Source organism: Pyrus communis, chromosome 9 (assembly GCF_041283825.1).
Source record: "Pyrus communis isolate YQ-2024b chromosome 9, ASM4128382v1, whole genome shotgun sequence".
Taxonomy (NCBI): domain Eukaryota; kingdom Viridiplantae; phylum Streptophyta; class Magnoliopsida; order Rosales; family Rosaceae; genus Pyrus; species Pyrus communis.
The window spans coordinates 15,738,179-15,751,607 of record NC_142573.1 but is presented as its reverse complement, the minus strand read 5'-3'; the positions used below and the strand labels follow the sequence as shown (position 1 = coordinate 15,751,607).

The window sequence follows — 13,429 nt, the reverse complement described above, 5'->3', positions numbered from 1 at the left end:
CTTGCATGGAGGTCTACTCACATGTCAAGCAAGTAACTCTAATGGTTGGAATAATGTAAGTAATCCTTTGACCTGAGGCATCGTCGTTGTCTTGTGGTTAAGTACTTAATCTTTGATTATGTTAAAGTCATTCCATACGCGAGTGTCCAAGGCATCGTTGGGGTTAAGCCACTTAGCCATGAAGGCAAGTGAATGCGCAACAAGGAATCTCTAATCCTCGATAAGAAAGGATGAATACTCTAAGATATGATTCGGGAATCTTCGGCCGAAGTATCGAGCGTAATAAAGGAAAGCGTTCCTATACGTCTCAATTGAATCGTATAAGAAGGAATAATCACATTAGGGGTTTGACATTATAAATCCATACCCTAGTGATGTGATTGAGAGTATTGTTTTAGAGAAGGATCGAATTACATTGTAATTCCAACTGAATAGGTTCTCCGAATAAACTTCTACATTAGCTTGGGTAGCCATGATATATGGTTAGATGTCACTCATGGCTTGTGAGTTCTTCTAGATAATTAAATGTAGTCATCAAAAGGAAGGTGAATTAAAAGTAAGTTTTAATTCACTAAGTGATTGGATAATCAATTGGAGTGGTGCCAATCACCTCACTGCCTTGCTAATTAGAACCTAAAAGATTGTTCACCATTACACTCTTGTAGTGAGTAACTAATGGATGAAGGAAATAATTAATTGGATTAATTAAGTGTTTTGATTAATTTAGAAAGTCTAAAGAAATCATAAAAGCGATAAAGATCGTTTTGGGCTTATAGAAACGTTCGGGTTTAATTAGGCCCATTGGGCCAAAACCCATTGGGCTTTTATTCAAGCATTGGATGACTTGAAATAATTAAAAGCCCAAAGCCCAAACCAAACACATATGGCCGGCCAAAGAGAGGGAGAGAGTAGGTCAATTGTTGACTTGTTTCTTTATGTAATAAAAGGAACATTATAGTGAAAGATTCATTAGGGTTTTGATGTGTTCTAAAACAACAAAAGAGAAAAAGAAAAGCTCTCTCTCTTGAACACAAAGGGCCGGCCACCAAGGGGGTGATTTAACTAATCATCTATACACCCTTTTGGTTATTCCTTCATCTTTCTCATTACAAAGTGGGTGAGGATCTTTAGAGGTTTTCATATCTTTGGAAACTTGAAGAGAACCTAGGAGCACTTACTATACAAAGTGGAGGAAGCAAGGAGGGATGCTAGGCTCAAGGAGTTTGAGGAGCAAAGATCTTGGAGGTGGTCCATCCTTGGTCTAAGATCTAGATCAAGAGGTATAAAACTAAACCTCTAGTTTGTTCTTCTTATAAATTTTGTTTTGATGCATCTTATATAAACCTATGCATCTTGAAGGGGATTTGCATGACTATAGCTTTGATAAAATGTATGACATGCTTCCGTTGCTTTCGTATATAAATTTTGAATTGTATATGCATGCTAGTCACTAGAAATCCCACATGAATCTCATAGATTTCCCTTCAAAGAGAAGATCATCCTAGCACCACAAATTGGTTAAGTGATGATGAATAGAGTACTTTTTGTAATCGGAGCCCATAATTTTCCAATCACTTTGGGTTGTAATTTATTATTTATTGTTTGTATTATTTATGTTGTTTCCAATTTCTTGAATATTTATTCAAATTAATTTGGTAAGTTATTTATACTAAGAATTACCCTCTGCCTCCTTGCTTTCCTCACGACATGAAAATTATTAACAAACCCTCTGCCTCCTTGCTTTATGCCAATTGTGATTTATTATTGTTTAAGCCCACTCTAATATTTTCTTTTATTGAAAAAAAAAAAGTGATTTTCTACTTGTATAAAATAATTAAAAGTCCATGACCATCGTTCTAATTATTTTCTTTTTTACATAGATTAAAACCCATGTATCAAAAGGCGTGCCAAATCCATGTATCAAAAGATGCCACTGTCTCCAGAATGATACTTTTTGCTCCTTTTCTGTCCCCGTAAGCGCCTTGCCATGCACTTGGACAGTTTTTCCACGTCCAGTGCATACAATCAATGCTTCCAATCATCCCAGGAAAGCCACGCATCTCCGCCTTCTTCAACAGCCGCTCCAAGTCCATGTGTGTAGGTTTGCGGAGGTACTCAGCGGTGTAGATAGATTCGATTGCTCCGCAAAACCTTATCAGGGACTCAAGAATGGTTGATTTCCCCATCCTCGTTATCTCATCCACTTGGTCTGCAGATGCTCCATATGCAAGCATCCGCAAGGCAGCAGTAATTTTTTGCTCAGGCAGTAGACCCATAGCACCAAAAGCATCTTTTTTTTGCACAAAATAAGAATCATGGTTGCAAACAGCAATCATGATTTTGTTGAACAAATGTCGTTCCATTCTAAAACGACGTCTAAAGTACGTATCAGGGAATGCACTATTAGGAACAAAATAATCATCCAAGAGTTTCATACCTCGTCGTTGCTTGCTTCTATCAAGGTTTCCGGAACGGCTGGGCCAGCAGATCTGAGCCGCAGCTTGGATGACTCGACGAGAATGTGAGGATCTGCCCTTTCTTACTTCGTCATCTCTCATTTGACGCTCCTCATCCTCTTCCCTCTCATTTCTTACCCCCTGGTGATTGAACATTGCTTCTGATTCGTTAAACAATTCTTCCTCTTCCTGATTGAATTCCCACATCATCCTTGAGGAAGAAGAAGAAGACATTGTAAGAAAGAAACAGAAACTATGAATAATGATACAGATTTTTGTGAATAAGGAAGCAGAAACTATGAATAATGATAGAGATCTTGAGAATTTTGGTGTGAGATTTGTGAGGATGGATGGTGGATTATATAGAGGATTCAGAAAGGATTAGGTTGTACATAATGCCACGTGGCATGCCGTCATTCGTTACAAATCTGATGGAAATCTATCCTCAAAGATTGTGAACAGATTATGACACGTGGCGCGACGTGATTGGTTAATAATCTTATCAGAAATCCATCACCAATAATTGTATTATTTTGAATTATTTAATAATACTTCGGATAATGACACGTGGCGCAACGAGAACGATTAAAAATCTTATCCGATATTATAATTAAAATTATTTTGTATTATTTTATAAATAAAAAAATATTAATATTTTATTGCCTATTGCCAGGGCTATTGAAGTGTAACGGTGGAGATGCAAATTCTATTGGCAGGGCTATTTACTGTTCATTAAGGGCAGTTACTGTTCATTAGGTGGATTGAATAGTGCATTGCCAGAGGCAGGGCTCCAACGCTGGAGTTGCTCTTAGGATAGAGAGAGAGATTCATTTCTTTAGGTCAATCTTCAGCCCAACAATGCAATGTGTGCATCTATGCATATCAAACTTTGTGTATGTAATCATGGGTTTCCTCAATTTTTTTTGTTTAGTTCTGGAGATGAATCGATTAGGGTTTCTGGGTTTGTTTCCACTTTTTAAATTCTTCAAGTTTTGGGTCGGTTGACATTGTTCTGTGCGCCCAATGTATGTTTGGTTAGTGAGAAAATGTGGGAAAGAAAAAGGAAATAAATCAATGTTTAAAGAATCTTTCTCTTTAATTTTTCAATTTTTGGAATAAAAACTCGAAAGAAATGAAAATTTCCACATAATAAAAACTAGGTTTTACATCTTCTATTTGGGATTTTCTATAAAAAAGAAGAAAAGTTCCAATTTGGGTCATATTTTCTTTTCGGGTTCTCCCATTTTCTTGGGGATCAAACAGGTCAATGTGTCAACTTTCGCTGTTAAATTTGGAGATCGTGAAATTTTGAAAATTGGGTTCATAGCAAAAGAAGAATTTACCTGGAACTAGATGAACTCAGCTCGATGCTTTTGCTTTATTGCTGAGAATTTGTGGGTAAAAATCAAGAGCTCAGTTTTTGAGTCCTTTTATCTGTTTTGATCCCACTTCTATCTGATCTGAGTAGCTGAAATTTAATAATTCCAGATTGTAGTTTGTCTCCCGGAAGCGAATTTACGGGCTGAATAGTTTGATTCTTGTGCCCAATGTACTAGTCTGAATGAAATCCATTGGACATTGAGTTTTTTTTTTTTTTTTTTTTTTGTTCTTTCGGAATAAATCTGGACATGATGGTTTTCCAAAGTTTTCTCAACATGTCTGTCATTTTAAATTTCAATAAATATTTTGTTGTAAGCTGAACCAAATATTTCCCATTGATCTGTACTTATGACAAAAATGGTTAATTTAATAATTGTCCATGTAATTTGGCACTTTGGGAGTTTATTTAGAAAGATCATTTGGGACTTTGACTTCTATGATAGTTGATCATCACTAAAAAGATTTCTTATATCCTGATACGGATGCGATCTTGTGTACTGTACGATTAACTTTATTTCAATTGTATAATTTCAAATTTCATTCACTTCTGTATGAATAACTTTGTTTCCACAATCAAAGTGCACTGTTCAACTGTATTAGAAAATGGCCTTTGTTGATTTACTTTTTGCAAGCTCATCATGGTCTTCAATTTCATGAATTGCATTTTGAAGTAGCATTACAACATATCTGGGGATTTTCTTACGAATGCCGTACTTTCTGATTTTCTTGATCTGCATAGCTGTTGTTGCATGCTCTTTACTCAGCTTGTTCTTGAATTTACTTTGTCCTGGTTTTGTTGCAGGTCACATTGATTGGTTCCATTTGATGTGGTGAGCTGTTTGTATCTCAGCCCTGCAAACATGAAGAGAGAAAATACAGTCACTGCACATGTTAGAGAACTTCCTGGTAGAATAACACGTGCTCGAGCTGCTTCACTTCATACATCTGGACATATTCCCCCACCTAAACCACCCACACAACAGAGTCAGAAGCAGGCTTTGCGGACAAATTCAAAGAGAGCTGCCACGGATGAGAACATTACAAACGCTACTGGTAATGCATGTATCCAACGCAAGAGGAGGGCAGTACTTCAAGATGTGACCAATGCTCTCTGTAAACCTTCATATGCAAACTGCTTCAATGCAACTAAAATTAAGGTCAATAGCCTGTTAGTTAGATTTTATTCATAATCCTCTTAAATGTTTTGGAAATACAATAATCCGCTTGGTTTATGCTAGTGTACGGCTAACTTTAGTTTTCAGAATGTTAAGTAATTTTAGAAGACTGAGAAAAAGAGATGACTTGTTATTCTTTTAATTTTTCATAACATAGTAAGCATGAAGGACCGTTTCCAGAATTAATTTCCACTTGTCACTTGTCACTATCTTGTAGCAAGGTTTAGTAAGCATATATGTGTGTACATATATATACACATCATGACGGCTTTGCTCTTTTTTATTTCTCTGCTCTAGAATCTGAATTCTGCCTCTAATTAATGAAGGCTAAGAACAGTAAGCCAACTAAAAAGGGTCAGGCAAAGCTGATGGAAATGGCCTCTTCCGTTGCTGGAGATTCAAAAACCGAGGTTTTGGACGGAACAGTCAAACTAGAGCTTAAATCAGACGAATTTTGGTGTACAATTAATTTGGAAGATGGCAACAGATTTATGAGGTCAAATAAGGATGTGAAAGATATTGATCAGTTGGAGAATCAGAGTTCTGGAGTGGCTCCAAAATTCCAAAGCCCTTCGTTTAAAGGTTTGCATTTCTTTAGTTTTCTCTTTTCCAAACATGACAAATCATTGCAAACTTGAGTTGAAATGCAACAAAAGAGTAGCACTAGATAGGAGTTTGTGTATCAATGTATGTCAGTTTTGAAGCACGAAATGTGTCCACACCCTTTCTTGTGGCCCCTTTATTTCCGTTTCACTTACTCATAATGCACAAAGGATAATAGACTGATAAATAGCATCATTAGATGTCACTTTTCTGATTAGTTGTGATTAGACCATAATTCCGTAGTTCTTATGTACTAAGGGGCTTAAGGGCTATATGAGCTTGGAAGGCTTTACATGAGGAGGATTCATGATCAAATATCTGGTTGTTTCTCCTATTAGGAATTAGGCCATATGCAGTAACCACTACAATAAAACAAAATCATATTTTTACTGTAAATACAAATCCACGCTAAACGCTTAAACAAATACAGACCAGAATGTTTATATTTTTTAAACAGCAATATTAAGGGAGGGAGGGGATTGAACCTACGACCTTGGGGTGCAGGGGTAAATGCTCTTAACTACAAGCTACATGCCCCTTGCAAACATACTAGAAGGTTTGATTGTGTACTGCTTCTGTTCATGCCAGTTATATCTGACTTGTTTGAGTAGAATAAAAACTGAAGATAAATGGGAGTATGGAAAAGTCCTTGACAATTAAACCAGTTATTAGATAACAGTTGGAAAGAAAAAAAGAAGTTGTGTTTCAACATGATTTGCAAATAAGCATTCTATACGGCTCTGATATCTAATAAGCATTCTATACATCTTTGCTAATATTATGCTTCACCGTGTGCTAACCTTATATGGCTCTGTCATTCTGAAGACAGTTGACCCATGTCAAAGCAATACAATACTTTTCTGAGCTACTTTAAGTGCTAGATGCCAAATGATAAAGTTTCTTTTAAGGATATTCTATGTGTGCAGTAGTTTATGACCTTTAGCATTAACTTGTTGCAGCAGATAATGGTAGTCTTTCAGCAGACATGGTTATGTCAAGCAACCAGCATATTGTTAACATTGATGCGGATTACAAGGATCCACTTTTGTGTAGCTTCTCTGCCCCTGATATCTATAACCATTTAAGTGTTGCAGAGGTTTGTGTCGTTGAGTGTCAATATTCTTTTTATATGTACACCAGTTCCCTTTCTAGTAGCACCAGTGTTTCATTCTATATACATTACAACGGTTAATTAATCAATTGGATACCTAAGCGACTCAGTTATTGATCAAGATGATGTGCAACAAATTATTTAGTTTAACAAGCATAGCTACCTCAAACCACAATGACATAGTGCACTTCAGATACATATGAATATCTGATACATGATTCCCGAGAAGATGTATTATTCATAAGAATGTTGTTTTGTTTAGAGGAATGCCTAGTACAGGTTAAAACATTTTTATTCCTTTGGCCTTCTTTTTTTGGTGATAGATCAGTCATAAAGGATGTTAGAGGTGGTTCCTTTCCATAGTGTGGAATACATGCAAGGGGAACATAACCGGAATTTTTCTGTTCAAATATAATCTTTTGATACCAAAATGAAAACTATTTATAGATGCTGTGGGAAGAGAACATAATGTATTCAAGTGGGATAGGTTACAACTTCCATCTGTAGTACGAAACATGTAAAACAAAGTTCTGTTCCTTATACCAGCTCCCCAAGTCTGATATATTACTCAGGTGGACAGCCCTTCGCATAAAATACATTAAGCTATATTGTGAAGTGAAGTTGTACCTATCTCATCTTTATTAAAGCACCAAAGGTTCTCTTAAAGGAGGTGGCACCTAAGGAAAAAAAAAACCATTTTGAAGCTATTATTTTGTATTCTGTCTAAGCCTTTTGTGATATAGCGCTGTGTTCTGGTATAGATACTAGTCTGACTTAAGATTTAACTAATTAGAAACATAAATAATTGGTTGATTTATGAATGGTATGGTAATGCAGTGCTATGCTAAGCTACAATGGTATTTGTGCTAAGTGCAATTCTTGGCGCAAGAAAAAAATCACAAACCTATTAAAATGCATGTGATCTGTTGCACTCATTTCGCTTCCAACATAGAGATTGCACTCAGTGTTGGTGGCTTTGAGCTTTCATTTTTCTATCCTCTGTTCCTCTGTGTGAAAACTGGATTTTATTTTATTTTATTTTTTTGACAGCTTGACAGAAGGCCACATGCCAGTTTTATGGAAACAATACAGCAAGATATCACCAAAAGTATGAGGGGGATTTTAATCGATTGGCTTGTAGAGGTTCGCATGGTTCTTTTATCTATTATTCTTTATTCATTGTCTGCATAGCGAATGTATCTGATTGAGTACGAAAATACGGTGTGTGCAGCTAGTTGATTCTTCCTTCTACAGAAAAATTCAAGTTACATTAATGAAGATATTACTATTATGTTTTACTGAGGGAATAATACATAGCAAGTTAATCTTGGTAAAATTTTGTATCTTGCTTTGAAATTTGTCCCAGCCTTTACCAGATTGGTATGGAAATATTTAAGTAGCAATGGCATTTATATAATCATTACTCCTGATTTATCAACAAACCTTAATTGTTATTATAATGAAAAGAAAGAAGTTCCCTGGTGTATGCAGTGCAAGCTTTTAACTCAGTAATTGCCTTACGTACAACGGGAAGGTAAATGAGGATTGAGGAATATGCTGGTGATTTCACTTCAGAATCATGTCATGAAAATTTGAGTATTAGTAAATGAGATGGCATGCAGTGCAGTCTCTCCTCACCCCAAAGATCCTAGAAGAAAAATAAACTAGAGATGGCATGTGTTTGACATTTACTTGATATTGCCATCCTGATTCTAAGATTGTTATGTCTTTGTAATTTTACAGCAATTTCTGGTCACTCATGACTTGTTTAGTTTCATTTACAGTAAGTCTTATATGAAGCTTCTATTCTGTTGTTGAAGATAGCAGCTGTACACATTAACGCGTCTTGTGTTTCTATCATTGATGAAATGGTCTAATATGCTTTATATAAAGCATGTGAAAACTAATAGAAGTAGTTTGACAAAATGATGATGCTTGCAGGTGTCAGAGGAATATGAGTTGGTCCCAGATACGCTTTACCTCACAGTTTATCTCATCGATTGGTTTCTCTGTCACAATTACATTGATAGGAACAGACTTCAATTGCTTGGCATCACTTGCTTGCTGATCGCCTCGTAAGCTTTCATACCTATAGCAAAGTTAACTGCATTACTTGATTACAACTTTCGATTTGGACTTACCAACAATGAAAACATTCAAATCTTAATTATTGTGCTTTTATCATATGCAATCACTTTTATCAATAAGCCCAAATCTTAGCAGTCAAACATATGGAAACATAAATAATTCCAATATTGTCTCTCACTATTTGATGTTGAAAAGTGAATGAAGAATGTTGTTGGTCTATTTTAGATCCTTGGTCACTAATTAGTTGGAAGGAACTTATGTTGAACTGCCCAACATGCTTTATCAATGCAGTATGCTTGGATTGGATAAATTTGGGCAACAGTTGTCTTGGCTAGTGAAATGTTGAATAATATTGTCACATCCCGGCCCGGGGCGCACCACTTCCCGGGCCCGCTCCACCACCGTAGCACGATATTGTCCGCTTTGGGCCCCGACCACGCCCTCACGGTTTTGTTTCTGGGAACTCACACGAGAACTTCCCGATGGGTCACCCATCCTGGGAATGCTCTCGCGCGCTACTCGCTTAACTTCGGAGTTCCCATGGAACTCGAAGCCAGTGAGCTCCCAAAAGGCCTCGTGCTAGGTAGGGATGGGAATATACATTTAAGGATCACTCCCCTGGGCGATGTGGGATGTCACAAATATTCATCAATATACAATCAACCTAAATTATAAATTAGTTTCTTCTATATTGCCTTGTTCATTTCAATCAAGGTCATTGGGAAATAAGATGCCTTTGCCAAAATTTGGATGAAATAAGTACGGAGACAATAGAGATTATTGAATAAGTGTATAAGATTTAAAGATTAATATGATAAAATTAATTTAGTTATGATTCTCTTGCAAGTGATTATATAGTACAAAGTTTCAAAGGGTTCATTCAAATGCATTTCACAGAACATGATATTTGTCAAATGTTGTTTATTGAGATTGCTGATGTGGTTGTCTTCTTTGTTTAATCTTATTAAGGAAATATGAAGAGATCTCTGCACCACGTGTTGAAGAGCTTTGTTTCATGACAGACAACACTTACTCGAGAGAGCAGGTATGTCATTGTCCGTTCTTATTCCAACGGACGGGTTAGATTATCAGGAGTTTATTATATACTGATGCAAAAAAAAACCCTTAAGAGTAGCCTGTAAATTCTGAATGAGTAAATGCTTGCTAGGGGATGCTCCTAAAGTAGTATGACGCCTCTGCACATAAATAGTGGGGATGAAAATGCTCTTGTAGGATCATACGACTTTAAAGGAAATAATTTCATTTTTTTAATGTCTTTTTGTCCCTGCCATTCGTCTGAGTTTATGAGGAAAAATCCTTAACCCTGTCCCTCGCTCTCTTTTTATACTGAAAACCGAAAACCTATGGCAAGACTTGTCTTATTGAAATTCTTATTTAATCCTTAAGGTTCTAATTTATTCTGCCCTGTTAAGTTCTTTTCATTTCATTCCTAAATAAAGAAACGTCGCAGGTACTGAAAATGGAGAGTCAAGTACTGAAGTATTTTGGTTTTCAACTTTTTGCACCAACTACAAAAACGTTCCTCAGGTACATCTGCCCAAATGTTGTTAAATCCCTTTATTGATAGATTCAATACTATTTCAACATTGCTAATGCTGATTTATTTTCAGGAGATTTCTTCGAGCAGCACAAGCTTCTTATAAGGTACCATGATTCGTTAAAGTTGCTTTAAGCCTTGGTTTGCAGATGCCATGCTTTTTTTTTTTTTTTTTTTTTTTTTTTTTGACCTCTAGTTTGAAGATCGAGTTACATATCAAATCATACAATTTTTGCAGAGTCCTAGCCTTGAACTGGAGTACTTGGCCAATTATCTTGCTGAGCTAACTTTGGTTGACTACAGCTTCTTAAATTTCCTTCCGTCTGTCATTGCTGCATCCGCAGTTTTTCTTTCCAAATGGACCTTAGATCAGTCCAGCCACCCATGGGTTCGTCTTTCTCCCTTCTAGTATCATTATCTTCTCCTACTTGTTGATTATATACCAGAAATATGACTTCAGTTGTAAGTCTAACAGAATCCAATACTCGAACACTATACCCTTTACAAGCCATTGGACTTGAAGATCACAGTTCTTGCTTTGCAAGAACTACAGCTGAACACTAGTGGTTGTCCTCTGAGTGCCATACGCATGAAGTATAGACATCAAAAGGTATCAAATAGCAAGTATATGACAAAACAACTGCTAAGCTTTCTAAAATCAGTACAAATTTTCATTACACCAGACTTGGAATGTTAAGTGAGTTTTCTACTAATGATGTGACTTTTGTTACGGCAGTACAAATCTGTGGCGGGTTTGTCATCCCCGGAACTCCATGAAATGCTATTTTGAAGATGATTTCAAGGGAGAGCTAACAGAGACTGACATGTATACTTTTCCTCGGGGTTTTTTCAGTCACTCCATGAGGCAGGCTATTTACATTCGTTTTATCCAATTTTCTTAGTTCTTGTTTATAGGTTTTCTGACCTGGGTTTGTGCTTCAAGCAACCTGTGTCTTTTGTAGAATTGAACTAGGGCTGTCTAGCCACTTAAGCATGAAACTTGGTTACATGAACTGTTAATAGTCGTCGTCATTATGTTGAGTTCAGGTTAATCCAGCATAATTAGGCCGACCGCGGTTTAATTCAGTTGTAAAGTTTTTCACGACCCTAATTAATTAGTGAGATGTAACTTTTGCAGCCAAAGGTTTTAATCTAATGAACCATGTTTTTGTTTGCAATTGCCTTCTGGTTGTGGCTCTGATTGGTCTTCATATGATAAATGCAAATTTCCTTATTGTACTATCAGATTCAGAACTTATTAGTCTCACATAGAATAACAATGCATTATGCTACTCTTGATTTGTTAAAGTATTCAGCAGTTTGAGATATTGGATAGTCCTGTTTTATGTTTATTAAATTGACAAGTAAGCAAAAATTGTATTTCCTCAAATCAATCTCGACCATTTATTCTACACTTTTGAAGAAAATTGTTGTTTTACATAAGCCTAATGGAATTGACTTGGATCTGTGGTCAGTTGCCACTTCCCAATAGTACTTTTGTAACAAAGAATATCGAATCAATTTAAACCTTATGTTTGAACTTCCCCCATCGAAGTGTCTTTCATTCTTATGTTTTAATACGGAGAAAATTGGAGAATTGGTCGCTTTAGTTTCTGAACTAAAAATTTGTGAGTATTGGTTTTTGAATTTTTTATAATATGAAATAATGGTTATTTTAGGTAACACCATAAGAATTTACATTCAAAATAAAGGGCTTAAAGAGGTAAATAAAGAACGAAATTTCTAATGAAGTTATCTAAAAGGACTATCGCCTCACATTGTGACTAGTTCACGGATCAATAATCAGATTTTAAATTTATAGAGACAAAAACTTTCACTATATTTCAAGAAACTCCACTAGTTTTTAAACATGTCAAAGAGAGACAAAAACTTAAAAACAACTAAAGCCTAGCCCAAAAACATGGAAACAATGATTTAAAATACCGATCATACCCCTAAGGCTTTAGGGCTATTAATAGAAGGAAAAATTACACATGGAATACTTTTAATACTTAATTTTATATTGAGACAACACTTTTTAAACATTTCAATGAGAGACAATGTGACGACCCGTCCCTACTTTTCACTATAATTTCTTTTCCGTTGGTGTGAGTTGACGATTTTACCCTTTTTTGGACAAAAATGGAATCGGATGTGGACGTGGTTTTCGGCTTTCAGTTTCATTTTATTGTTTTGTACTAAATTAGTACTAGTCCCTACGAATGTGTGAGCGCATGTTAGACTCGAATCTTATTTGTAACGAAAAAGTTACGCTCCGTTAAACTACTTTAATTACGGGTATTTTTGTACACATGCGTACAAATTTATCAGTGCTTGAAACACTGTAGGGAGGCAGATTTTGTACATTAAAAATTGTACAAAATCCATCAATCCCTTCCTTTATTGGTGGATCCGGCCCTTTTCACCAATCAAAATCCTCCAATCCCTCTCCACCACTCACATCTTTTCCCTCTCTTACCTCACCAATCAGGAACTCCCTCTCACTGTCATTTTCAAAAAGCAACTCTCTCTCTTCTCTCTCTCCCTGAAGACTCCCTCTCACACCACTCTGCAATTCCCTCAAATAGACACCAAAACACACAAACGTGGCTTGAAAACCACAACATCGAACTCGTCTCACCACCACGAACACAGTCGTGCCCTTGGATCGTGGTTTGACCGAGTTTTGGACATCGAACTCGGAAGGTCCGACTCGGCTTAGTTTCTCCCCAACGAGTTGTGAACAAGTTATGAGTTTTTAGGAAGTCTAAAGGCCTCCTCTCAACTCCCCAAGGTCTTCAGTGAAGGTTTGTTGGAAGCTTTGACGTGAAACAACCCGGTTTCAAGAAACTGAGTTTTTGGTTGAACCTTTCGAGCCAATTTCAAGCCTTTTCCCGTCCATTTTTGGACTTCCAAAAGGTATAAACTAGTACTACATTTCATAAGCTTCATTTCCATATAAATTTTGTGAAAAATGGTTGAGAAATGAAGGTTTGAAATTTTAACTAGAAAGCGGCGAAATTTTCCAAATTTCGGCGATGGACTGCGGCGACTGGCG

General features: G+C 36.3%; 1 protein-coding gene across 2 annotated transcripts; it reads left to right on the top strand.

The window, feature by feature from the left end:
• The first annotated feature begins 3,261 nt into the window (after nt 1-3,261).
• Nucleotides 3,262-11,544, top strand: LOC137738700 (cyclin-A2-4-like). Of its 2 annotated transcripts, none has more exons than XM_088700331.1 (12): nt 3,262-3,295; nt 4,639-4,993; nt 5,338-5,593; nt 6,574-6,710; nt 7,776-7,868; nt 8,667-8,800; nt 9,783-9,858; nt 10,285-10,361; nt 10,445-10,478; nt 10,610-10,759; nt 10,847-10,981; nt 11,108-11,544. In XM_088700331.1, exons 2-12 carry the CDS (start codon nt 4,697-4,699, stop codon nt 11,159-11,161), a joined length of 1,443 nt encoding a protein of 480 aa, XP_088556457.1. In that variant the 5' UTR covers nt 3,262-3,295; nt 4,639-4,696; the 3' UTR covers nt 11,162-11,544. The 2 variants fall into 2 exon arrangements, with proteins under 2 accessions (XP_088556457.1, XP_088556456.1); XM_088700330.1 differs by having other exon boundaries at nt 3,262-3,349.
• Nucleotides 11,545-13,429: the final 1,885 nt, after the last annotated feature.